Source organism: Lutjanus erythropterus, chromosome 23 (genome assembly GCF_056507025.1).
Source record: "Lutjanus erythropterus isolate fLutEry1 chromosome 23, fLutEry1.hap2, whole genome shotgun sequence".
Lineage (NCBI taxonomy): Eukaryota > Metazoa > Chordata > Actinopteri > Lutjaniformes > Lutjanidae > Lutjanus > Lutjanus erythropterus.
In genome coordinates this window covers 4,035,918-4,063,152 of record NC_139339.1, presented here as the reverse complement: position 1 = coordinate 4,063,152, position 27,235 = coordinate 4,035,918, and the positions used below count along the sequence as shown (strand labels likewise).

Sequence of the window (27,235 nt, the reverse complement as noted above, 5' to 3'; positions counted from 1 at the left end):
ACCAAAAAGACTCAGGATTACAAAGTAGATGAAGAAGTGCATCGGGGGGTATTCCACAAAGAAGCTAAATCTTTTTGAGCTGAAACTCAGTCAAAACAGCACAGAATTATAAAATAAAAATGCACAGAGCGTCGACAAACCCTCTTTTCTTTTCTGTGACAAAGTTGACTGGCATAACTTGCAACAAAGATGGGTCAAATTTGTGGAAAAGTTGCAGAATCTGGACAGATTATAAGACTCAGGGAATTTTTTATTTGATAGGTAACAGCTGAAGATAGGGGATGACACGCCGCAAACAGGTTGCAGGCAGGAGTCAAACCAGTGAAGAGAACTGATAGCCTCAGTACATGAGGCCCCCCACAGTTCCATATTTTCACAATGCAATCAAAAAGTGCTCTCCTTTATCATGAGGGGAAAAAGGCAAGTTCAGCAAAGTGTTCCCCCCTCTGTCTCTCATATACTGGCTGCAGCAGAGCTGTGCATCCCAGCATCTGTGTCGCTCGTGCTGCTGGTGGTTTGTCGTCATGCATCCAGCTCGCGCTGAAACCGCTGCCTCTCGCTGTCAGAGCGGAGGCGGTCCGAGAGACAACGGATGCAGCGAGGGAGAAAAAACGTCCAACAAAGTAGCTCCTGCTGTGTCCTTCTCTGTCAGAGACACAGAGAGGGGAGGAGCAGGCAGACGTGCAGCGACTTCAGCTCGAGCTCGACACAGACCGACAAAACACCAGCCGCAAGAATATGAAAAGTCGGATGCTAAACTTTACTGTCAAATACCACAGCAGCGAATGAAGCTTTGAATCAATTCCATACAGCCCTAAAGCCAAGTAAATAACCACATAATCACCACAAGTTTGAGGAAAGTGACGCGTTATCACTTCATCCCTGTTCATGTGTGAATCCATTCGCAGGTGCAGAAAGTTACAAGCAAAACACGGAGCCGTTCATAAAAGCATTCCTCTATACTGTCAGTAATGGTCAAAAACTCTACAGGGTGCCTTTAAACGTTAATTATCTGACAGTAAAACTCTTTGTTTTACCATCTGATGACAAAACATCAGAATCCTACTACAAAATGAATCCAATAATTGAAAAATCGATGGCATTAAAAAGACAAAAATCACTATATAACTGCTAAAAGGCAAAAGTTGGACACAAATTCTGCACAAGACGAAGAGGTAATCATTGAAAAGTGGCAACAAGAGGAAAATAAATCATATAATTTAATTGTTAGCAAAACAAAATAAAAATATTGCATTTAAATTCAAAGTCTGGGTGTCCTTTTCTAACAAAACACACACACATCTCTCTCTCAAACACACACACACACACTCTGTAGTTGTTGCTTACATAGACGCTCTTTCTGTCCTGTAAACTGCAATAAACCCAAACACACACACAGACACACCGTAAATCTCACCATAATACGCCCTCTGAGTGTACGTGTGTGTGTGTTTATGTGTGTTTGTGAGCCTGTGTGTGTGTGCGTGTGTTTTATAGGTGTTGTAAATTTGGCTGCCGGCGTTGTTTTTATCAGCATATTCGCAAGCTGTTTAGCCAACGGTGCAGATGTCACTGTTACGACCACACACACACACACACAGACACACACACACACACACACACACACACATCAAGCAATACACACATAAAGATGCAGAGAGAGAAACATGTACACACACACACAGGGCATTTGACACTGTTTATACAGTGTGGTATGTGTGTATAATCCTATCTAAATTCACCTGGGTGTGTGTGCGTGTGTGTGTGTGACCCACCATTTGCATCTGCCTGCGTAAGCCCATATGACTTTTTTTTTCTTCTTCGTGTTTTTAAATGTATGCGTGTTCGCTGTGCATGCATGCAAGTGTGTGAAGGTCAGCGCAAAAGTGTGTGTGTGTGTGTGTGTGTGTGTGTGTGGGAGAGAGTGTGTGTGAGTGTTATTTGATTAATGCTGAGAACCGTGGAGTGTTTAGAAAGAGGTCGTGACCTTTCAGCTTCCATTCAATCAGACAGAGAAGAGAGAGAGAATACCTCCATCCTCTTTTTTTCTAACCTCGCTCGCTCTTCTGGCTTTTTTCTCGCCCCTTGAGAATCTGATAAGCCTTAGTCAGCACACATACACACACACACACACTCAGACAAACGCACACACTTTTACACACACACACACACACACACACACATAAATGCTAATAAAGCGAGCTCCTTATTTACCTCAGGTGCAGCGACCACACTTGCGCTGTATGGCCAAAAGTATGTGGACGCCCCTTAGCTCCACTGAAGTCAGTGAAAATCAGCACAAGTCTAAACTATATTTAGAATATTTTCACTGCTTTACCTCGCTGTCAGACAGCCTTTTCTGGCAGGAAACTGCTGTTATATGAGCCAAATATCACACTTTCCAAACCAACCAAACTCCAGAGGAAAAATCTCTAATTTTACTTTGCAGAAGACAGAAGTTTCTGGTCCACCCATTCTTCTATCTGTCAGTTCGTTGTTTGTTACATTGTGATTTCAGCATTTTAAAATCATAGTTTTGAATCACCAAAGCCACACAATATTACAAACTAACTAACAGATCGAGGCAGCGGTAAACCAGAAACCCCCGTGTCCTGTGCAGTAGAATTACTGATTTTTCCTATAGAGTTTGGTTGGTTTGGAGAAAAAGCTTATTTGGCTTACATAACAGTGGTTTCCTGTCAGAAAACATTGGACTTTTATTATCAAGAATCATGTGTGGGTTTACCATTTCTGGACTGATGTTTTGGCTCTGTGGACACAAACATGACCAGTTGGAGAATTGAAACTACCAAAATTGTGGCTGCATTAGCCTCGCATTCAGTTATCAAAATTTTAGATGTAGGGCTGAGTAAAAAAAACACCTACCACCCAAACCTATATCAGGTGAAAATTTTCAACACAACTAATGGGTCTGCCAAGTTTCATGCACTTTTGAGTATATTTAGCCCCTAAAAAATGCGATTGAAGAGGACCACCATTCGGTGCTCAGGCCCTAAAAACGGCTAACATAAATATGCAATTTTTTTTTAGAAATCCTGCTGTGAAATCAGAGGTTTTAGCCCACAACAATCTTTAAACTTTAATCAGGCCTGATAAGTTGATTCTGAAAAAGCCCAAGCCCAACAAAATTCTGTCCAAACCCGACCCGAACCTGCCCCTCATAAGCAAATTTCAGCCTGAACCCGATTACAGCCCGACATTTTTCTTGCCTCCATGTACCAAACAGTAGGACCTTTCAGTGACAAGGACAATACATGCATGGAATTGGAAATGGCAACGACTAAATTGGAGAGAAAAATTAAAATAAATAAATAAATAATAGTACAGCCTCAACCTGATGTGAGCCCATGAAATATGTGTCGGGTCCCGTTGGGTTTGGGGACCAATCTCAAGTTCTACAAAAAAGCCCTTCCCGAAATCCTGGAGGGACTGTAAAGTCCACAGACTTGGGACGGAGATGTCCAAACATCACATGTTGGTGCAGCATTCAGGTGTCCACATACTTCTGGCCACGCAGTGTAGCTCTCGCCCTCTGTTTTATCCACCGATCTCGTCTTTCTCTGAGTCAACACTTTCTCTTTTTTTTCTCCCCTCCCTTCTCTTTCTCCCATGTCATCTCTTTCCCTTCCTCCTCTTCCTCCCCTTCATCTTCCCTGCACTATCTGTTAATTTGCTCTCTCTATCTCTCTCTCCTCTCTTTGAACCTCTCCTTTAGCCCCTGCGGCCCCAGCCAATTACACACTGTTTGTCCACCCGTTTTCAATAAAACACTGCTTCCCTCCTTCCCCTCCGTTTTTTTTTCTGTTTTCCTCCCTCTCTCTCCCCCTCTGTCCACCCCCGACTGCTTCCGTCCACTCCCGTCTTCCCTCTCCTCCACCTCCTCCTCCTCCCTTCGTTCCCTTTTTTCATTTTTAATTAACTTCTTTTGTAACTTGGAAGCGACCCCCCTCCTTCAACATGCCTCTTGCACTCCCACACTCGCTCCGTCTTTCTCACAAAACACACCAACACACACACTCTGTGTCTGTGTGAGACTTGGCCTTCGTCGGCGCACACAAACACACATGTAAATGGGGTTAAACATGCTATTTACATATCAATTACAGGCAGACACCGAATCAATGATTAATGCGGGCTCAGATTAGCGCAGGGCCTGCTAGCTTAAACTAATCTGCTGGTGTTTAACTGCTGTGTCCAACGAGTTAAAGATTTTATACATTTGATTGAGATTTGAAGGGCTTCTATTTAAAATAAATTGATTTTTATTACTTTCGGTCAGTGAATCAATGACTTGTGTCAGTTTGAATCAATGACTTGTGTCAGTTTGTAGGCTATACTACTCCTAGCTTAACTGCTATCTGCCAGGAGGGTTGGTGTGTGTTAAATGTGTTAAGATTGTATGTGATTGAGATTTAGATTAAGTCAGGGTGTAATTAAATGAATTTTATATTAATTTTTAGCTTTTTTTAATCAATAAATTGTGGTAGTTTGGGGGCACTTTTGAACATGCTAGAATATTAAATCTAGCTATCTTAACTTTTATCTGTCAGGAGGCTGGTGTGTGTCAAAAGTGTTTAAGATTATGTGTGATTGAGATTTAGAGTTTGATTTAATTACACAAAGTACCTCTAACCAGTTTGGATTAATTTCAGTCCTTGTATCAATAAATTGTGGTAGTTGGAAGCAGTTTAAGGCTGCTATCTTAACTCCTACTAGCTTTTCAATTCAAAAGCTTATGTCAAAGTGCTACACAGTCATTAATTTAATCATTTGAAATGAGTTGTTTAATGAAGGCTGAATTAATTTGGATAAATTTCAACCATAAAATCAATGACTTTGTGCTTTGGATTAGCACTAGCTGACCCTGCTAGCTTGACTGCTATCTGGTCAAATGCGTTTTAGATTCTAAATGCACGTGACTGAAATTTAGATTAAGTCACGTTAGAGGTCTTTGTGTAATTGACTGAATTTGAATAAATTTCATCTCAATGTTCTTTTGTCATTTAAAACATCTCAATATTGTGGTAGTTGGGAGAGTTCTGAGCCTGTTAGCTTAACTGCTACTAGCTTCTCAAAAAGACAGCCTTTGTCAAACCTAGCTGAGCTAATTTGATAATTTGAAATGAGTTCTTTAATGAAATGAATGGCTGAATTAATGGTTATTTTAATTTGGACCAATTTCAGCCATTAAATAAATTACATTGCGCTGCAGATTAGCACTAGCTAAGACCGCTAGCTTTTCTACTATATCTGCTAGAGGAAACTCCACATCTCCACTTGCTAGAGACTTGATAAACTTTTACACATTCGAGCTTTATATTAATCACTTTAGACTTAGCCCGGCATTATAAGCTTAATAATTATAAATAAAGTCATGAATCAGTGGCATTATTAACACTCAGTCTGTTAGCTTAGCCACTATGTGGTTTGAAACAGAATGACTTAATTTTAATCTAGCTATTTATTTATTTATTTTGACTAATTTAAGATATTAAATCCATTATGTGGTCTGGATTAGCTCTGAGTGTGTTAGCTTAACTGCTACTACTGAGGGGGAAAAAAAACCTGAATGGACTTTTAAAATATATTTATTTTACTAAGATGAATGAAAAGGGCAAGCCATGTATAAAAAAGCATAATAATCTGGTTAAAAGCAGGAAACGGTTGAGCTGTTAAGGGGAAAAAAGTGGACCATTCAGTCCTATAAAAACATATTTATGAAAGCAGACTTGTATGGTATAAACTGATAATTAAAAGCTCAGTTAATGAATGAACAGTGAGTTGGTCTTTATGTGTGACTGCTCTATATTTCACTGTGCTTTCATGTTACAGTGTGTGGTTTTATTGGTTTGACTGTGCTTTTATGTCAGGTTGCAGTATGTGATTTTACTGGCTTTAGCTTGTGGTTTAATTTTACTTTACTTTATTATAATCCTGCAGGCTATTCACATGGTTTTCATGTGTATTTAGACAGCAGATCAACTACATGTATGTTGATGTGGAAATACTGATGTCATGTTACGAGCAACATTATTTTTCCACATCATTTTATATTCAGTATTTTTATGTTGTAGTTACTGTACTTCAGTTTTCAGGTATCTGCACTTTACTTGATTTATTTTTCTCACAACACAGTAGGTCTCCCCCTCTGTCCATTTCATCTTATTACGTCTTTTTAATGTCTTGTTAATGGCATTTTCATCTTGTTATGTCTTGTTTTGTTACATGCTTTATGTTGCTTTTTGTCCTTTCTTTTTCATCTTGTCACGTCGTTTACGTGGTTTATCTTGTTAACAGCATTTTCATCTTGTTACGTTTTGTTATAACAGAATGTAATAAGACATAAAAGACAAATATCTTTTTCATGTTGTTACATCTTGTGCATCTTGTGCGTTTTTGTTACATGTCGTATGTTGCTTTTTGCCCTGTCTTTTTCATCTTGTTACATCTTTAATGTTGTTTTTGTCCTGATATGGTTCATACATCATTTTTCATTTGTCTTGTTATGTCTATAATAGAATATAAAATACAAAAAATGCTGAAAAAACATGACTGTGTGCCAAACTCCATTAACATTTTGCTCAATTTAACTGTTATAAACATCTATGGCTTCTACAAGATTATTAATGACTTCTTACGCCTCATAAACAGACTTTTACTCATTCAACAAACATTCGGCATTAATTTAAAGTCTAATTAACATCAAATATGCAAACAAAAACAGTTATTCCGGCCCAGAATATAAATTTCCCAGTAGGACACCGCGGCTGCATTACTGTTGCTGATAAATATTTCAACTTTAACACGTTTCCTCAATCTCTGATGACATTTCACTGCCATTTTATGATTTATTACAGTAAATATATTACAGATTTCTCATTTAAGGGTCCTCTGAAAGAACCAACAAACACAAAAAAGTTTCAAATATTAGAAAAATAAGTACAACTTCTTGCAGGGAATCTTTAAAATCCTTCATCAGTCTTTACCTTTTTTGAGACGTCAAACAGCACCATCCTTCTGTCTGTCTTCCCTCCACCTGCCCCCCCCCCCTTTAAAGGTGGAGTGCATGCAATGATTTATTGGTGACACCAATATGTCAAACACGGTGAGGAGGGAAAAAAAAAGGCAGAAGGAGGTGAAGAGAGGGAGACAGAAAAACAGATAACAGGAGGGGAAAAAAGGAAGAAAGAAAGCAAACCGAAATAGAAAAAGTGGGAGAAAAGGAAGCAAAAGACAAAAAGATGTTGTGCAAACTCAGACCGATTCAACAGTTACAGTGACGAGAGCATGAACACCCACCACACACACACACACACACACACACACACACACACACACACACACACACACACACACACACACACACACAAACAGAGAGTGTGAGGTTTTTTTTTTTTGACAGCGAAGCATGTATTGTTGCATTGTTTCCTTTGAGTAGAAAATTACAGTGGACCGGATCGCTTCAATGACAAGCTATCAAAACGACAGCATGTCTGCCTGCACACACACACACACACACACACACACACACACACAAAGCATGCAGTAGGCTATCACATATACACGAGTTAACATGCAAACACATTTACACACAGATGTAGCGTCCTGCGACTGAATGACAAGCTCATAGCTGCAAAAACAATGTTTTCACATCTTCACATGCGGAGCTCTCTGCTGCTGCTGCTGGAGCTCAGGACTCAACAAACAACACAACAGTTTACTGGTTTAAAAAAAAAATAAAAATAAAAACACAAATCCTTTATATGCTAATATGCAGGTGCTGGAGAGGTTTAGTCGGTTGTTTTAAAGCTTCACTACGTCTAAGATTTTGACGCCTGATATATTTTTTAGGGCGTCCGTTCACAGTTCAGGGTTCCTACTACTTGTCCAAAGTCAAATTCAAGCAGTTGTCAGTAATTTTCAAGGTGCGTTTAGGGCTGTGGTAAATTACATATTCACATACATACGACTGTTTGACTTCTTTATCACATTAAATCTGATGTTGCTGTGCTACAAACAACTAAACATATGTTAAATTTCAAGTTGTAAGATCTTATGTAGAGCTGGTGCAGTTCATCGAGGTTATCAACGTCATCGTTTACAGAAATATGTCGATTTGCATAATGTGTGGTGACGCGTCACTATGAGCTGCCACTGTCCAGAACAAGCTACAGAGAGAAAATCTCCATGATCTAAGGTGTAGAAGTGTTTTAGACAGATGCAACAGTGCAACGGTTTGGCTCTCCATCGCCCCGTTTTCTTCCCGTCATCACCCAAACACGATACATGAAGATTATCAACACGTGGAACAGATTTTCTACAAGTTTCTTCATCACACCGAGCATCATCTGACTGTTATTCTGTCGTTTTGTACTTTCTGTTCACTTTATCAGCCACATATGAGACAGAAGTGGCTAAAACTAACATTACAGACTGTCTGTAATCATGTAATCATTTAAGAAATAATCGTTAGATGCAGCCCTAATCCTATAAAACCTGACTGAGCCAATATCCAACTTTTTTTTCTTTATCTAAAAACTACAACTCACTCTTTTTTTGGTTTTCCACTGTCAAAAGTCATAAAAAGCACCTGTCGCTCTTTGTTTCTGATTGGTCAAAGAGATTGGCCACTTGCCTGACACAGATGCAGGATGTAAACATTGCGACCTCTCCTCCGTGAGTAGATGCACACCTCCTTTCTGCAAGGTGATACACAGTTGGTGGGTGAAGCTCGGTAGAAGAAAGTAGCTCCTACATGAATCAACTCACAACAGTAAGTAAAGAAAGTTTGTACTTTTACCACCTCTGATTACACCGGAGAGAAGGCAGACATCTCTACGGCCAATTTGGGCTGAACAATTTTGAAAAAATATCTAATTGCGATTATTTTCACTGATATTGCATATTAGAGGTAATGATCAATTAATGATTTTCTTTTTTTTTTGCAGGAATCTGTACTAAATGAATATGTTTTCTAAAGTCTTCTAAAGTTCTGCTCTTTTAGAGACTTTCCACTGAAGCGTAAACTTCAGGTAAAACCTTCATGTCTTCATGAAGAGAAAAAAAATATATAATTCTGATGATTAAGTTGTCATTTTCCCAACTTTATTTTGTGAACGTCGTTTGTTACAACTTCCATTTTCCTGTCCAGAATCTTTTTGTATGTAAACAATAGAAAAAGAAACAAAAAAATGAGTTTGGGAAGTTGGCTGGAAGACGCGCTAACATGTTTGTTTGCTCACACACACACACACGCACGCACGCACACACATACACACACATACACACACACTCCCACGCCGGTGGAATGATGAGAACTTGTTCCTCCATAAACGTCTCAGTCAGTTTAACCACTGTTATTATTCTAATCATGATGACATGTTTTTAAATGGATTATTATACGTTTTCATTAATAACACGCTGTCTGGGAAGGAGTTTTGACGCGCGGGGTGGCGGTGACGAGCGCACACACACACACAAATACACACACACATCCACGGCGATAAAAACTTAAAACACACACACACACACACACACACACACACACACACACACACACACACAAAAGCCACACAAATCCACCAAAAAAAGGGAAATATGTGCAATAATAGGAGGAAAAGAAAAAAAGAGTTTTAAGTTTTTAAGACAAACACACACACTCACATGCTCCTGACATGTTTTCACTGCTAATTACAAATTACACCAAGTTAAAGTTTTTGTTAATAACACGCTGTCTAATAAAGTTTCATGACGAGGACGCTGGTGGGCGACGCACACACACACAAATATGCACGTATGCTCTTGTCATGTTTTTAATTGATTTTAGCTATAATTATTTGTGTAATAACACACACACACACACACACTTTAAAAACGGATGATAATTACATTTTTCCTCCTGTTTTTATTAATAACATGTTGTCCGTAGGAGAGCGCACGCACACACAGAAACACACACACACACGTCACCTGTCATCCCCTCCGCTGCCCTCTCTTTACCCTCTCTCTGCTCCTCCTCTCTGCTCTCCTTTCATCTCCTCCTTCGCCTCTGACCTCCTCCTCCTCCTCCTCCTCCTCCTCCGTCTCTTTGATATCGCAGTTTGTGGATGCCGCTCGCTCTAAACTGTAAATCTCTCTTTTTTTCGTCTTCTCACACACACACACAGACACACACACATACACACACGGACCTCTGACAAGCTGTCACAATAAATAGAGAGATAAGACCAGGTGGAAGAAGAGGAGAGAGGGAGGAGGAAATGACAAGAAGATTGAATAAAAGAGGGATGTGAGGGAGGAGGAAGAGGGAAGGAGGAGGAGGAGAAAAAAATAAAACAAGAGAGGAGCGGGCCAAATGATGGAAAGGGAGATCGAGCAGGAAAACAGAAAAAAAGGAGGCCGGTGAATGACGAGAAAGAGGAGAGACGGAGAAGGAAGGTAAGACGGGGAGAGAACGAACAGATGGACAACAAGATGGAAGAGGAGAGGAGGAATTAAAGAAGCAGGGCACTGAAACCTGCTGCTGATATGACATCACTTCCTACATGTCCGGTGTCTACTCTGGACTAGTCTGGACTTGGGACTTGTCACTCTTGACGCAGGATTGTATTTATGGACTTATCGGTCTTTACTCAGGACTTGGTTTGGGACTTGTCGGTCATGACTTTGGGGACTCGTCAGACTTTGTTTGGAACTTTACTAGGGACTTGTAAGTCTTGACGTGGGACTTTATTCAGGACTTGTAAGTCTTGACGTGGGACTTTATTCAGGACTTGTAAGTCTTGACTTGGGACTTTATTCAGGACTTGTAAGTCTTGACTTGGGACTTGATCAAGGACTTGTAACTCTTGACTTAGGATCTGATTCTGGGACTTGTCAGACTTGATTTGGGACTTGACTTGGGACGTGTAAGTCTTGACTTGGGAGATTATCTGACCGAATGACAGCAGAGTTCAGTGCCACTTAAAGTTAAATATGTAACATTTCCACATTAAAATATCTAAAAACACGAGACCTGCTTTATATTTTGTTGAGTTTTATATTAACTTTATGCCAAATGTTTACAACAATGTTCAAACAATGTTTTCTGTATTTATATTTATATATTTATGTATAATTTTAACTGTGAATGATCATATTGTCCAATTATATTATTCAAATTTGGCTTAGCAATAAAAAAGTCACTCTTTAATGTCGTTGACTGTAATTTTGTGATTTTTTAAAAAGTATTATTTCAGGCATTGGTACCATTTTAAAAGATCAGCTTTAGTATCAGTTTTGGAAAGACCCCAACCACAGAAAGAGGAGAAAAGAAGAGAAGAAGATAAACAGACGGAGGAAAAGATGGGAAAAGAGAAAAGAATGAAAGAGAAAGAGCAGGAAAGAGGAAAAAAGGAGGAGGGAGCAAGAGAGCAGAAGACAAGAAAGGAAATGAAACCAGAAGATGAGAGGAAAAGATGAACAGATGGACCAAAAAATGGAAGAGGAGGAGAGAAAGGAGGAGAAACAGCAGGAAAAAAGGAGGCTGGCAAATGAGGGAAAAAGAGGAGAGATGGAGATAAGGGGGAAGTAGGGAGAGGAAACAGGAGAGGAGGGGACAAGAACGGTATGGAAAGGAAATGAGGAGATGAACAGATGGACCCCAGGATGGAAGAGTAGGAGAGAAAGAAGGAGGAGAGGGGAAAGGAGGGAAGAGAGGTGAGAAGAGGATAAACAGATGGAGCAAAAGATGGAAGAAGACAGGAAGGAGGAAGAGTGGGAAAAAAAGTGGAGAGAGGAGGAAGAATGAGGATGTAAAAGGAAAAGAAAAGAATAAGAAGAGATGTGCAGGAGGGAAACGAGGAGGAGGAGGAGAAATAAAAGGAGGTGAGAGGAAATGAGAGGAGTGGAGGAAAGAGATATGGAGGAGGGAAGAGGAGGAGGAGGGATGGAGAGATTACCTGGTGAACGAGAGGAAAAGCTGTTGTGACACTCCCTAATGCGATTTCTAAACCAATCTGCTAAGTGCACCGAAGAGACTCTGTGTGTGTGTGTGTGTGTGTTTGTGTTTAAGTGTGTGTGTGTTCACAGGCATCAAATAATCTTGTTGCAGACAACACCCTCCCTCCCGCCCTCCTCCCTCTAACTCACCCCTCCGTCCCTCCCTCTCTCTGTCTCCTCAGGTACGTCCACACTGAGAAATATGAAAACACATCGTCCTCTCTCAGTTTCTGTCCACACTAAACTTTTTACACAAAAAAATAAAGCTTTTTTTCGAAAACAGGCAAATCCTGAAAAACCCCAGCGGGGGGAACACTCCCATCAAGGCTGATAAATAAATCTGCGCTTAAGGGAAAAAGCCTGGCTTGAATTAACTTCAGCTTCCACTCAAGGCTTAAGCCGTTCCGCTAACAGAATTTAGCCTGGTGCAGTCGACGCTAACCCGAGCCGGGCTGAAACGAGCCGCACGGAGAACAGAAGCAGCCCGGAACAGAAGAAGAAAAAAGAAGATGGCGATTTTCTTCTCAGCAGTGAAACAAACCTCACAGATTGAAAAAAGGATGATACTGCCACAGACAATGACGTAAGTAAGTTTGAAGTCCCCAACACACCCTCCACACATCAGCACCTTCAAGAAAAGTTTTCTTGATTCACATTTTTCCTTAATTTAGCTGTGCAATTATAACTTCTGTACATTTTCTATTAGTTAGGATTATCTGAAGTGTGGTTGCATGAGGTATTAATCCATAATCAGTGTATTATCTACAGCAGACGGAGGTCGACACGCCCTCCATTTGGAGATGCAGCAGGAGCACAAGTGTACGAAGCTAAGAAAAAAAAAACCTGCACCTGCACATTTAGAATATATTCAATGCTTTACCTGGTTGTCATTCAGCCTTTAATGACGGGAAACTAAAGTTGTATGAGCCAGTCTTGCTCAGCCAAACTCCTTTGACAAAATCATTAACTTTAACTTACATAGAACAAGAGTTGCTGGTCTACCGCTGCCTCGATCTGTTAGTTTGTTTGTGTTTATATACGACTTTGGCAAATCCACACTAACATTTCATAACACAGAGGTCACAACAGCACAAACAAAATAACAGATCAAGGCAGCGGTAAGCCATTAACCCCTGTTTATCCAAGAGGTAAAATTACTGGTTTTGCCAGTGGAGTTTGGTTATGCAAGTGAGAGATAATTGGCTTCTTTAAAGGCATTTTTCCATCAAAAAATTATTATTTCTTGTTCTTAAAATTATTTATTTACGTTTTTCAGCTGACATGGTTTTTCTCTCAGGCACCATATTTCTTAATAAAAATATTTAACAACTACAACAAAAAAAAAACAAAACAAGGATACTGTATTTTGGTTTTACACATGGACGGCAACTTCATCTGCTTCATCGCTCACTCTCTCACTCTCGTCATCAATGTCTCTCGCTCCCCCTCTCCTTTAGGAGACTCTGTGAAAAGTTAGAGACTGAAGCAGCCTTTGTGAAACATTATCTATTTCACAACACACACACACACACACACACACACGTTGACCTGCCTCTCCCCTCTGCTGTTTTGTTCAGTCCGCACCCTCACTCACACACACACACACACACACACACACACACACACACACACACACACTCACACACACTGGTGACAGAGGGTCATATTTCTTTCTTTGATCTTCACCTCCCTCTCTCTGTGTGTTTCCTGGATGAAAACAGAGAGAGAGAGCATCTTTCCTCTATGTCTCTCGCCCTTGTTGGTGTTGGTTGTAAGTGAAGCATGAAACCTCCTCCTCCTCCTCCTCCTCCTCCTCCTCCTCCTCCTCCTCCTCCATCTTCTCCTACTCCACCCCTGAGACACTCACAGTCACCAAGACACTGGATACAAACTCTAATAAAAATTACCACAGGATGTGAGGAACTGACTCACTTTACATCAGACGCGTCCGCGGTCGTGAGCTCATTATCGTCGGCACCGCAACTTTTATTTTGAAGGGTCAATCTCATGTCGAGACACACCTAAGCATCAGCGCGGTCACACAAGGAACACAGCCTGTGATTGGGCGGCTAACAACATGCTAGCAACAAAAACAACTGGGCCGTGTTTACAAGTTTCTGTGTACCTCAGTGTTCTGCTAAGGGTTCTAAGGTGTACTTAGCAAAGGAACTTCTTTTCCGACGAGTGTTTCCCAAACTGTCCCTTAGCAGGTGCTCTTAAGAAGAGCTGCTTACATCATAAACTGTAAACTGTCACACATCAACTGATCACTTATGAAGGCTCGTAAATGACGCTTTAATATAACAAGTGTTGCCATAATCATTTTACTTCAGAAAATACAACAAGGGAAGCTAAAGCTCATCTGCTGATCTATGTGAGCGTCCAGACGAGACCTTGTGAAAGCTTCAATAAATACGTCGCCTACAAAATCTAAAAGTATGAATGAGGACGTATGACACAGTCTGAGACTTCTTGAGAGGCCGGGGAAAACGATACAACTAAATGGGTGAATGATTTTGTTCTCATACAAAAAAAAAACATGGTCTAATACAAAGTTGTCGTCGTCACACAATAGGCACCAGTGGCAGCATATCCATGGTGTGTGTGTGTGTGTGTGTGTGTGTGTGCACGTGCATGTGTGGCAGTGTTCAGGCATCTACAGGCTAACCAGAAGTTAAGACATTACGTTAAAAATATCAACAACTTTTCACAAATTGGATCAGTTCTCTCGAGAGGTTCTATGTTTTTTGGGGCTACCATGATGACAAGAACGGACACATTAAATGACAACATGATGCCAAGTCATGATGTGTTCTGCACAGAAACGTTGTTCTCATGATTAATTTTCATGAAATAAATTTTAAACTAAGGATGTAAATTGTGCAAGTAGCCCAGATGTGAACTACACTGCATCTGTCCATTTAAGAAGCATAATGTTGGTCTGATAAAGCTGAAACTGCCTCTCTAAACCTTCCAGAAGGAGACTCTGGGAAACAGCCTGTAAGCTAAAGGGAGACCTTAAGGTACAACTTACGATGCACGTAGCGCTCTGATCATTACATCACTGATCAATGATAAGATAAGAGAATTTATTAATCTCAAAGGAAACTCTCCTCCTAATTTACGCCAACAATAACAACAACAGCAGAGCATCAAATGAGGTTGTCATAGATTGTGTTTAGATGCTTTCTGATTGGTCGTTGTGTGGCTGTTAACACACAGCGTCACGCAGCAGCGAGGTGACCTCAGCTCCCCGCCGGCCAACGCTTTAACCTTTATCAATTAACCAGCAGCACAAAGCGGAGCTGAAACCAGACACAAACACACACGAGAACCAGCAAACACCAACAGAAACAACACACACAAATATCAGCAACACACAAACACACACACGAAAACAGGCGAATATGAACACCAGCGCAGACACACACACACACACACACACACACACACACAGATGTAACCTGACACAGTGTGACAACTGATAGCTCTGTTTGTGCTCGCTAGACAATCACACACACACACAGACACACACACACACACACACAGACATACCTCAGCCAGAAGGCAAAACAACTGACCGTGTTGGAGTGTCTGTGTGTGTGTGTGTGTGTGTGTGTGTGTGTGTGTGTGTGTGTGTGTGTGTGTGTGTGTGTGTGTTTTACAAACCACTGTGCTCCATTAAAAGAACTTAATGCCCCATGCAAAGAATGAAAAACACCAAATTGATGAAAGGAGTTCACGCTGAGTGTGTGTGGACGCTATTCTGCCAGTGTGTGTGTGTGAGACACAGAGTGCGAGAAGCCGCAATGCTTCACAAAAACAAAACGACTTTGCTCCCCCTGCGTTACCGACAATACGACCTCCATCATGGGTGTGAGTGTGTGTGTGTGTGTGTGTGTGTGTGTGTGTGGGCTCTAACAGCCTGTCGTGATAAGGAGAGCCCAGAATAACACTCCGACATCAGCAACCCTCCCTCCTGTCACTCACTATCGATCCCCCCCCCTCACACACACACACACACACACACACACACAAACACACACACACACACACACACACACACACACACACTTGCAAGGAGGCAACAAGGAAGCAGGAAAGATTCTCTTTCCTCGCAAAAAAAGCTCAGTGTTTCGATAAAAATCATTTGCGGTGTTTGATTTTTAAGTAAACTCCCGCCCCTCCAGGAAGTTGCGATCGCAACAATTCATGTAGCAAACTGAATCAATCGCTGTGAATTCTGTGCAACTTTTCAATGAATCAACTCAGTGTTTCATTATTTGCTATTTTGTTTTGCTTTTATGTTTTATTTTATCACAAGTACTCAAAAGAACATTTGTCATTGTTATTGACATTTATCAATGCACTTATATTTTATAATTCTGTGCCTCAAAGCTGCTCTTCTTCATCGTCAAATAAAGCCTATTGTGGTAAAGTTTTTTAATCCTGAGCCTTTTTGATGAGGTTACCCAGAATACAGTGCAGTTTTATTCTCCTGGAACACGTTGCCTTCGATTTTAATGAATTATCCAAAAAAGAAAATCGCAACTTTCTATTGCAAATTTCACTTGTTCCTGCAATTTCATTGCAAAATGCCTAAAAATATCGGAACAAGAATTGCAATTTTTTTTTGAAAAGCTGCCGTGAATGCAGGTATTTTAGACTGGAGCAATCGAAAAAACAGTCCACAAAATCCTGGAGGGGTTCAAACTCTGTTCATCAGTAGGTTTATCTCAGTATGTGACCAGAAAAACTTTGTCCACCTTTTAAAATATCTCACAGTGTAAGACTGAATGACAGAAAAGGCATCAGTGTGCTCAAAAGGAATCGTCCAAACCCAGATTTCCACCAGCAGAGTCAATCAAAGGCCATTTCTTTAAATCAGAAATAAACATCAAACAAAATCTGACGATCACAAACACAATGCCATGATTGGACGGGTATGCAGAGGTAAGAACAGGGCCAAGCATGGAGTCCTCTCGCTCTCTTCAAATCAATAATAAGCAGAGCTGCAACGATTAATCAAATAATCAATCATTAATCGATCAGTAAATTAATTGCCAACTATTGTGATCATCGATCAATCAGTCTGAGTAACTTTTTGAGAAAAAAAGTCAAAATTCTCAGATTCCAGCCTCTTAAATGTGATTATTTTCTGGTTTCGTTACTGGTCTATGACAGTAAACTGTATATCTTTGATTTGTGGGACGTCACCTTGAGTTTTGCGAAACACTGATTGACGTTTTTCACCATTTTCTGACATATTATAGACCGAACAACTAATCAATCAATCGAGAAAATAAATGACAGGCTAATCAACGGCGAAAATAATCAGCCCCAATAATAATAAATCAGAAAAATAAACTTTTCTTCAGGGAGGAGCGCAGATGATGAACCGAGGAGTCTCACAGCCTCAGGAAAGAAGACGTTCTGAAGTCTTGTCTTAAAGAAACAGATACTTCTGCATCTCTTGGCAAACACTTCTGGCTTTAGATGACACTGAACATAAAGTAAACCAGACATCGCCAAGGTTACAATAAACATCACAATCTCATGAGCTATTTCTATGATGAAAAGTAAAAATGCCTGAAGTCAAAGCCCACAGGGAAGTGACTGCTTTTAAATCAGTCGTTCTTCCTTTTTTCTCCACGCCACACAGCACTTCTGTCTTCCCTTCTCTCTGCAGTGCTGCATTAAGATTCAGGGAAATGTTGTCAGTAAGACTCTACACTAATAACAGTTCAATTAAGTCAATGATTAACTTCTGTGCCAAACTTTGGCAGTTGATTCATACGGATCACGTGTGAACCTCCTGAAGAGTGAATCTAATGCAGAAGTGCCTTAAACCTGCCTTCTCTCTAATGGCCAGCAGGGGGCGACTCCACTGGTTGCAAAAAAGAAGTCCAGCTGTATGGAGACTTATGGCAAAATTACCTACTTCTCACTTGATTTTTTTTGTCCTCCAAAACAATTTCTTAAAGAGTTTATGGTCTCACTCTCTAGTTTCAAATCTTCTTCAATCCAGCATGATGTTCATTTTGAAAAGTCTGGTTCCATTTAGAGTAAAATAGACGTTAAAGTAGGGTATGCTTAGGTGGGGCCACCATTTTAGTTTATTTTCACTCAATCCAACATACACCATCCTACTTCCATAAATGCTCACTGAAGAACCAAAAGGGTATTAATACACATCTGAAAATAGCCTCCGACAACAAAACAAATCCACTCTTTCCTGCTGTTTGTTAAAAACCGAAGTGACCAGCTGTTTTAGGAAATTAAAGAGCATTTAAATAAGTTTTAAAGATTCATGTCTTCACAGGAACATGTTGTGGGAGACGCTGGGTCTGAGACAATGTACCCCGACCTCCTGATGTGGAAAATTATGGAGCAATTTCTTTTATTTTCCCCCACAGCCACACTGTCAGGGACATGTAAAGCGTTTATTTACTCCTGCCAAATTTAAAAGAAGTTCAAATCTCACCGAAGACCACACATCTCTACAAACGATTCTTCATTTCAACACTTATTCATCGACAATCTCGGGGGTTAGCAGCTTGACAAACTTTTCAGTCCGGTGCAGAAATAAAGGAAAACTTCCAGGGATCTGGTGTGCACGGAGATTTGAACTTCTCCACCGTCGGGGTATTTTGAAGTCTGCAAGTCACAGGGTTGATGTCATCTCCTCTAAATAACTCATATTTAATTTTCCAACTTTAGCAGGATGTGTGGGAACTCTGTTTTTAACTTCATGCCACACACATCATTTCTTTTTCTGTTGTTTTTTATCTCAATGAAAGAGCAGATCCTTAATAGAAAGTAGAAAACAACATCAAGGGCACTTAAAATGAAAAAAAAATATCTATATGTTAACATGTACGGTAATATCAATCAAAATCGGCGCCAGAGGTACAAGTGGATGTAAGTGGTTGCTGCTTTTTTATGGTTGCCGAGAAGACGAAGCATGCAGGAGCCCAGTGGGAGTTTTCTTTCTTCTTTTTTTCTGTTGAGCATTTAATTTTTCCTTTCTTTTCCCAGAGAGCAACGTCAGGAGAGGGTGAGAGTGTGAGAGAGAGGCATTAGAGGAATGTCAATATGATTGGAGGGAGAGAGGAGTGTGTGTTCGCTGTGCGTTCGACAACAATAGCTCTCCAGCCGTGTTGTTTCATGCGCATTCACATGATCCATTATTACCCCTGACATGTACCGCTGTGTGCGAGTGTGAGAGAAGACAGGGTGATTGAGATGAAGAGACAGAGGAGAGAGGTGAAAGACGGGGGATGAAGAAGAAGAGGAGACAATTAGAGAGACAGAAATACACCTCTGATGAAGTGCGTTTATAGAAAAGAAACAGATAGGGGCGACAGGCAGAGGGAGAAAGTGAGACTGGGTGATAGAAAGAGTCAAAAATAGCGAAAGACAAACAGAGAGAAAGAAATGACCCTGCGCTTCAAAAACAGGCTTAATAAACTATAGACTTGTGTGTGTGGTCAGCTAAAAAAAAAAAAACAGAGGTCACTCTCCAACAATCCCGTGACTCCACGGCAACACAATACACTGTTAATAATTAGCTGATACTGAACAACCGCCACCTCAGACTAGTATGCATCTATCACTTCCATCTCTCGACGACACAAAAATAACCGGGCTGAAAGCACATACGAGCGCAGACGACGGCCAGCGTTCCCACCGCGACCCTGATGTGAAATTCCAGGACTTTTCAAGGAGTTTCCAGAAATAAATCAGGCCGTTTTGCTGATGTTTTTCAGAGACAGAAGCTGCAACAAATACATCAAACTAGCAACTCTAAGCTCTAGATATTCTAAGTGGGCTGCAACTTCTCGCCTGTATTTGTTCAAATTTTGGCAAATTAGTACCATTAAAAAGTAAGCCGAATTAGCTATCAGCACTTCCTGTCTGCACTGTAACCTTGGATATACAGACAGCTGTCACTGGATCACTGTGACACCGAAGAAAATTTAAAAACACGATAAATCTCGGGCAAGTTCTGGAGTTATACGGTGCGTCTTTTTTTCCTATAATTTCTAAGCAGATTTACGGACGTTTATTCAAGTTGGACAACAACAATACTGAAAACCTCTGGAAGTACAAGTCACACAAAATCTAAAAATGTGTGCGTCGTGTCTGTGCGTTCAGATTTGACTGAGTTATGACTCAGAGAAAGAGTGCGATTTTGGCACAAATTGTTTTTTTCCCAGACACTTAGTGTTTTGAAGTGATATAACATCCTCCATGTGATGTGTGTCACAAGTCGTGTTTCGATTAACGCATTTTTATGCATATTTTTAAGTACTGCATCAGAACACTGGAGAACTGGTGCCACCTACTGCTCATCTTATATTTCTATTTACTCAAAATTCAATTAAAACTTGCGATAAATTTGGATGTGAACACAGCGCTGCTGCTCTAAATGCTGACCAGACTACAGTCACTCATCCTGTTATTATTAGAAGACCAGCATGCACCTGTCTTTCACTTGACGCAGTATCTTCGCCTCTCGTTTCTCTCTCACAGTTTTATAACCGCCTGAAGAAATGCCTGATTTGAATTCATGCGTTTCAGGTTTTTTTTTTTCATCTTTAAAGAGAGGAGTTTACTCCCTGGAAGGACGGAGGCACTGTTGCAGCTTCAAGCTTTGAGTTTTACTTTAAAAAACAACATCAGTAGAAGTGAAAGCTTTTCAGGAGCAACTCTACTCTTATATGTTTTACATATCAGCTTTCTAACATCTCCTGTCTGGGAAAAACCCTGACAAAAACCTTATCACAACTTCAGACAGCAAAGAACGGAGGAACTTATCACAGAATCTGATGGAAAAAAATAGAGAAGATTATGTTTTTCCTTCACAGCAGGACAATAATCAAACTTACAACAGGATCAACATAAACAAACTCACCCTCATCCGACCAAACAATCTCATTTCTGATTCATATGATGAGTTTGTTTTACTCAAAACATCGAACATCTGCTGCAAGTACATGCAAAATAAAAGTACGTTATCAGATTCAGTAGGAGTTTTGTGTTTTAAAGACCTTCACTCAAACAAATGACTACTTTATACTGTCAAAATACTCATTTTGTGCCGCTTGTTTCCCAAAAATTGAGCACTTTGACAGCTGGAACACTGAGGACAGTTTGATTCAAACTTTCAGTTTTGGAGAAGCTGCGGGACATGCAAGGTTTTGGCTCAACACAAGCTTCACCCAGTTCAGCATTTTGATGCTAAAGTTTTCAACAAAACTGAATTTAAGTTTTCACTTTTGCTGCACAGATGACAAAAAACATACTTTTATCTAGACGTCCAGATGTTGTTGCTTCGGATAAGTTGTTGTTTCCTCTCGTCTGAGGTCACTTTCTCTTTAACATGTGCATTTTTTAAAATCGTGACATATTTATGAGTGTGTGTGTGACGTGTGTTTGCTTAAAAAACGAGCTGACTCGTTTCAAAATGGTGGAGATCTAAAAGTGACGCGCATGACGTCACTTAGGAGCTTTTAATTAAAAGGTCGGAGCAGTCGGTTTAACAGAAACGGTGCGAACAGGCAGGCAGGTGGCAGACAGGTACAGTGGGTCTGCACGCAAACACACACACACACACACACACACACACACACACACACACACACACACACGACAGTTGTACATAACAGGCATTAAAAAACACACTCTGTAAAGGATCTGTTTACACACAAACACACATTAAAGCTGCATTTCTCCTGCAAACACACACAGAAAAGCTCTTTCTCGCCCTCTCTCTCTCTCTCTCACAAACACACACACACTTACATAAACACACACACACACACACACACACACACACTGAGTGGTGAGATATAAAGTAATGGATTATGAGTATGAGAAGCTTTTCCATAACTAAAGTCAACAGAGGAGTGTTTGCTTTGCATTTGTTTGCTGTCAGTGACTTTTTATTTCACTAAAATAAAACACACAAATATACACACTGCGGCTGCAACTAACAAACATTTTCATCGTCAGTTAATCTGTTTTCTTGATTAATCGATTAATCAATCCTGTCACAATCTTGTCAACGTGTCCCTGTGCTCCACGTGTCAGTAATAATTTATACAACCTCACTTTAACACGGAAATGATTTTATTTCTAAGCAAAGTCTGGACTTGACTGTGGTGGTTTTCCTGCTGGTCATGTCGGGGTATTACAGCCTGTGGTGAACTTTGCATGAGCTTTATGAACAATGTGATAAGAATTATCAAATAAAGATGTGAGGGATTAATTGCAACACACCGCTGAGCGAAGTGTTTGGTGTTTGTTTGTCAGCTCTCGATTTAGTTCGCTGAATAATCCTGCTGCCTGGCTTCAATCTGCTCGAACATCACTGTGATCGTCTTTCCAAAAAGAGTTTGTTTTTCTCTTTTGGTCCATTCCTGACTAAACCCTCACTTGTGCTGCATTATATGAGAGGAAATCGCTGCTTGTAAGGCAGGTGCCATCAATTTGAAGTTAATTTGAGATTTATAGCTCACAGGCGTCACAAATTAAGTTACAAATTTTCTTCTCAGAACCTGCGTAAGGAAGTTCGAATCAAATGTAGGCAGACTGATGGGAACGATCTTGTAACTCAAGTTCAGGTACAAATCTAAAAACATTTTTATGAATGAGGCTCCGGCTCTCTTGAAAGAGTCACAGGAATGTGATGAATCACAATCAATCATGAGGAAAGTCTGAGAAATATCACAGAAAAGGAACTGAATGCCCGACAAAGAGGAATATTTTGGAAAATTAATTATAAATTCTCTCTCACAGCCTGACTTTAAGTGACTGCAGCGATTTTAAAGACAATGTGACGTGATGTTGGATTTGCAAATAACTTTTTTTTTCCCATTTTTGCTTAATCTGTCGATTATTTTCTGAATGAATCAATTAGTTGTTTGGCACATAAAACGTCATAAAAGACAAAGAAAAGACACTAATCCACAGTCCAGCAAATGTTTGACATTTATGCTGGAAAAATGACAGAAACGATGAACAGATTATCAAAATAGTTGCCAATTAATTTAGTTGGGGTCTAACTAATCAGTCATTGTAGCACAATTTAACTCAGACTCATTGCCTCTAAAAATAGTCAGTAAAACAAATCATCATGTGCTGCTGAGAGTCCCAAAGACACCTGACGTCTCTGAAGAATTTACAGCCACAGAGACGGTGGAAATCCAAACCAAACTTCATAGAAAAAACAAGCAAAATAAGCTTTATAACTGCCTTGAGTATTGTAGAAATATAATGTGAGGTAAAACAGGCCTGGACCTAGCAGTTATGTTCATTATTGATTAATCTGTTCATTATTTTCTGAAGTAACTGGTCTATAAACTGTCATAAAATTCTAAAAAATGTCCCAAAGTCCAAAGTTATGTCCTTAAAATCCAAAGATATCCAGTTTACTGTCACAGAAACCAGAACATATTCACATTTAAGGAAGCTTGAATCAGAATTTTGCCTCAAAATAATTAAAAGATTATGAAAACAGTTGCCAGCTAATTTCATATTTAGATGTCAGATAGAAAAGATGCAGAAGGAAACATAAATACCTCCTAAAAGTAGAGGCAAGTTCAGAAATGTACATCACTTTACTGTAATGCAGCCTCAAAAACCAAGAAAAGACAACACTTATGGCTCATCACAACATAACAATATCCACAATATCCAAAAGAAAATATCCAGCCTCATGTCACGATATTGATATAAGAACGATTTATACACAGAGGAGTAACGAAACCTGAGAAAGCATCCACATCCAAGATGCTGAAATCAGACAATTTTGACTTTTTTCCCTTAAAAAATGACTCAGACCCATTAATCGATCGTTGGAATAGTTGCCGATTACTTTAATAGTTGATGTCTAATCAATTATGCCAAAAAAATATCCAGTAAAACAAACTGTCAGTTGTTTCTTCACACCTGAAGTCTGTGAAGAACAGCAAACTTAAAGCAGAAGAGAGAAAACACAAACCAAACTTAATGCAAAAAATATGGAAACAGCTGCTGACTCTGGAACAGCTCATTATCTATTAATTTGTTGATTATTTTCTGAATTAATTTGAGTATAAAATGTCGGAAAGTGGTGAAAAACGTCCACAATCCAAAGATATTTAGTTAACCGTCACAAAGAAGTAAAGAAACCTGAAAATATTCACATTTGAGGAGCTGAAATCAGAGAATTGTCTGTTTTTTTTATTAAAAATAACTCAAACCATTGATTCTCAAAATTGTTGACAAGTAATCAGTTAATCGATTAATTATTGCAGCTTTAAATTCATACAGGGTCAATACCTCTAAAAATATTCAGTAAAACAAACTATCAGTTGTTTCTTAGTGTCCCAAACACAACTGAACAATAAACGTGGATCCACACTGACAGACAAACCAAAAGTCATAGAAGAAATATTGAAAATAAAGCTCTGTAACAGCCAAATATCACAGGAAATAAAAGGCTGCAACTAACATTTATTTTCATTATTGATTTTTCTGTTGATTGCTTTCTAAATGAATCGATTAGTTTGATCAATAAAATGTCAGAAAACTATGAAAAATGTCCACCAACACAGAAAATGTTCACTCTTAAGAAGCTGAAATCAGAGAATTTTGACCTTTTCTTTATCAATTGATTATCAAAATATTTGACAACAAATCAGTTATTCATTGCAGCCTGTAAGAAAATTCAATAAAACAATCTATCAGTTGTTCCTGAGCGTCTCAAAGACACCTGAAGTCCCTGAACATGATCTGAAGAAGAGACACTACAGAGACAAAATCCAAACCAAACTTCACAGAAAAAAGAAAATAAGGCTCTGTAACAGCCTCGAATAAAGCAGGGCTGTGATTAACAATTATTTTCATTGTCGATTAATCTCTCTGAAATAACTGATTAGTTGTTTATGTCTATAAAATGTCAGAAAATATCAAATATTCACATTTATGAAACTGGAGTCGGAGAGTCTGGACGTTTTTTTTTCTTTAAAAAATGTCTCAAACTGATTAAAACAATTAATTTAGTGGTTGACAACTAATCAATTCATTGAATAATTGTTGCAGCTCTAAAAAGGATGTCAGATAAATTTCTCCTAAGAGTCCAGTAAGTCCAGAAAATTACATCACTTTACTGTAATGCAGCCTTAAAAACCAGAACAAGGCAACAAGATGTCAAAATCTACGTATGTAACCTTGACATCTAATCAATGAATCTATTAATCACTACGATCAGCAAAATATCTGGTAAAATCTGTTGTTTCTGAGTGTCCCAAACACACCTGATGTCTCTGAAGAGCAGGAAATGTGCAGCTACAGTGACAGGGGAAATCCAAACCAAACTTAATGCAAAAAATATGGAAAATAAGGCTCATGTCATATCAAGATATAACCATATCAAAATCTATATATCTAGCCTCAAATCATATCAATATTTATCAATATATTGACCAGCCCTGTGTCATGAAGAAACCAAAAAATATTCACATTTAAGAAGCTGGAACCACAGAGTTTTAGGAGGTTTTTTTTCTTTAAAAAATTACTCAAACCAGTTAATCAATCATCAAAATAGCTGCCGATTGATTTAATAGCTGACAGCTAAGCAATTAATTTGTTAATCAGTGCAGCTGTACTTCATACAGACTCACTGTCTGTAAAACGTATTCAGTCAGTTGTTTCCTGGTGTCCCAAACACACCTGAAATCACTTAACGTGCCACAGAGACAGAGGAAATCCACACCAAACTTCCTACAAAAACTATGGAAATATTTGCCACCAGCCTTAAATACTGTAGAAATATCACGAGAAAAAAGTCACTTTCGCAGCTTCAAACACACCGAGAAGTTCTTGAGAGAATTCTGTGCATCTCTCGGGCAGTTTCGGAGACTTTTAAATGAAATGCGGAAGGTAATAAAAGTGATAAAAGTGTTCAAAACCTACCTGGCGCTGGTGCAGTCCTGGTACAGCGTCTCGAAGTCTTTCCTGGAGATGAGCTTGCAGCGGTTGACGCCGGGCTGGATGGCGCCGAGCCCCCGCAGGACGCGCACCTGCTCCACGGTGCACACCACCGGGGAGATGTCCAGGCGCTTCAGCTTGGTGTAGACGGTGTGCAGCCCGCCCACCAGGTGCTTCAGGAAGAGGTCGAACACCTGCGGCAGGCAGATCAGTTCCTGGCCGTCCACGTTGAAGCTGGCCACCTTCACGCCGTGCACCTCCACCAGCTTGCACTCGCTGCACAGACCCGCCGGGCTGGAGGAGGTCTGCGCCAAGCCGGGGGAGCCGGGGGTCAGGCCGGCCGTGCTGAGCGAGCCGAGCCCGCCGAGAGGTCCCAGAGGGGCCCCGCCTCCGTTCCCCAAGCCGGGGAGAAACGCGCTGAGCATGCTGCTGGTGAGCCTCGGGGACGGGGACAGTGAGGAGTGGGAGTGGGAGTTGGTGTGCGCCGGGCTGGAGGTGCCGCCGCCGCCGCCGGTGGAGGAGGCGACCGAGGTGTGGAGCGCGTCAGGGGCCGAGCGGTACAGCGCGGCCGGAGTTGGGGCGCCCGAGCCCGGCGAGAGGAGCGGAGGAGAGCCCGGGAGCGACATGGAGGTGGTGGCGGTGGAGTAAGAAGAAGTGGAGAGTGGCGAAGAAGGCGGCACACACACTCCTCCTGGCTCTCCTTCTCACACTTACTCACACACTTTCTTCTTCTTCTCTTTTCTTTTCCCAGTCGTGAAAACACTTTTCTGCTCACTTTTTCCTCTTCTTCTTTAATTTTCTCCTTCTTCTCCTCTTCCTCTCTATCCAGGACACACTCTCACTCCTGTTATCCCTGCGCGGAAAGCGGACTGTCCGGTCTGTGCGTAAAAGAGACTGGATCAGCCTCCAGGTCAGCGCTGGTCTTAGCTCCGCCCCTTCACACCTAAATGACAGCAGAGAGAACCAATCAGAGAAGAATCTCTGCAGGACGGAGGATGCGATTGGCAAGAAAAGAGTGGGAGGACTGATTTACACTCCATTGATGTGTGTGTGTGTGTGTGTGTGTGTGTGTGTGTGTGTGAGGGTGTATCGGTCAGATCTCTCCTTCTGCCGTTTCATAAACTTTCTCACGAGCCGCTTGATTTGCAAACGGGAAGTTTGTATTTTTCTTTTCTTCATTTTTTTTAGTCGAGCCTCTCAAACCAACTCCTTGTGCGCGCGCGTGTGTCCTCGTGCGTGCGTGTGTGTGCGTGTGTCC

General features: G+C 40.4%; 1 protein-coding gene across 1 annotated transcript in view; it reads right to left on the bottom strand.

The window, feature by feature from the left end:
* LOC146305427 (dachshund homolog 2-like) overlaps nt 1-26,911 on the bottom strand; it is a 123,646-nt gene extending 96,735 nt beyond the window's left edge. The window contains exon 1 of the mRNA XM_084711898.1: nt 25,963-26,911. Coding sequence (XP_084568024.1) covers nt 25,963-26,603 — 641 coding nt within the window. The 5' untranslated portion in view covers nt 26,604-26,911. The remainder of the gene's footprint in view (nt 1-25,962) is intronic.
* Nucleotides 26,912-27,235: the final 324 nt, after the last annotated feature.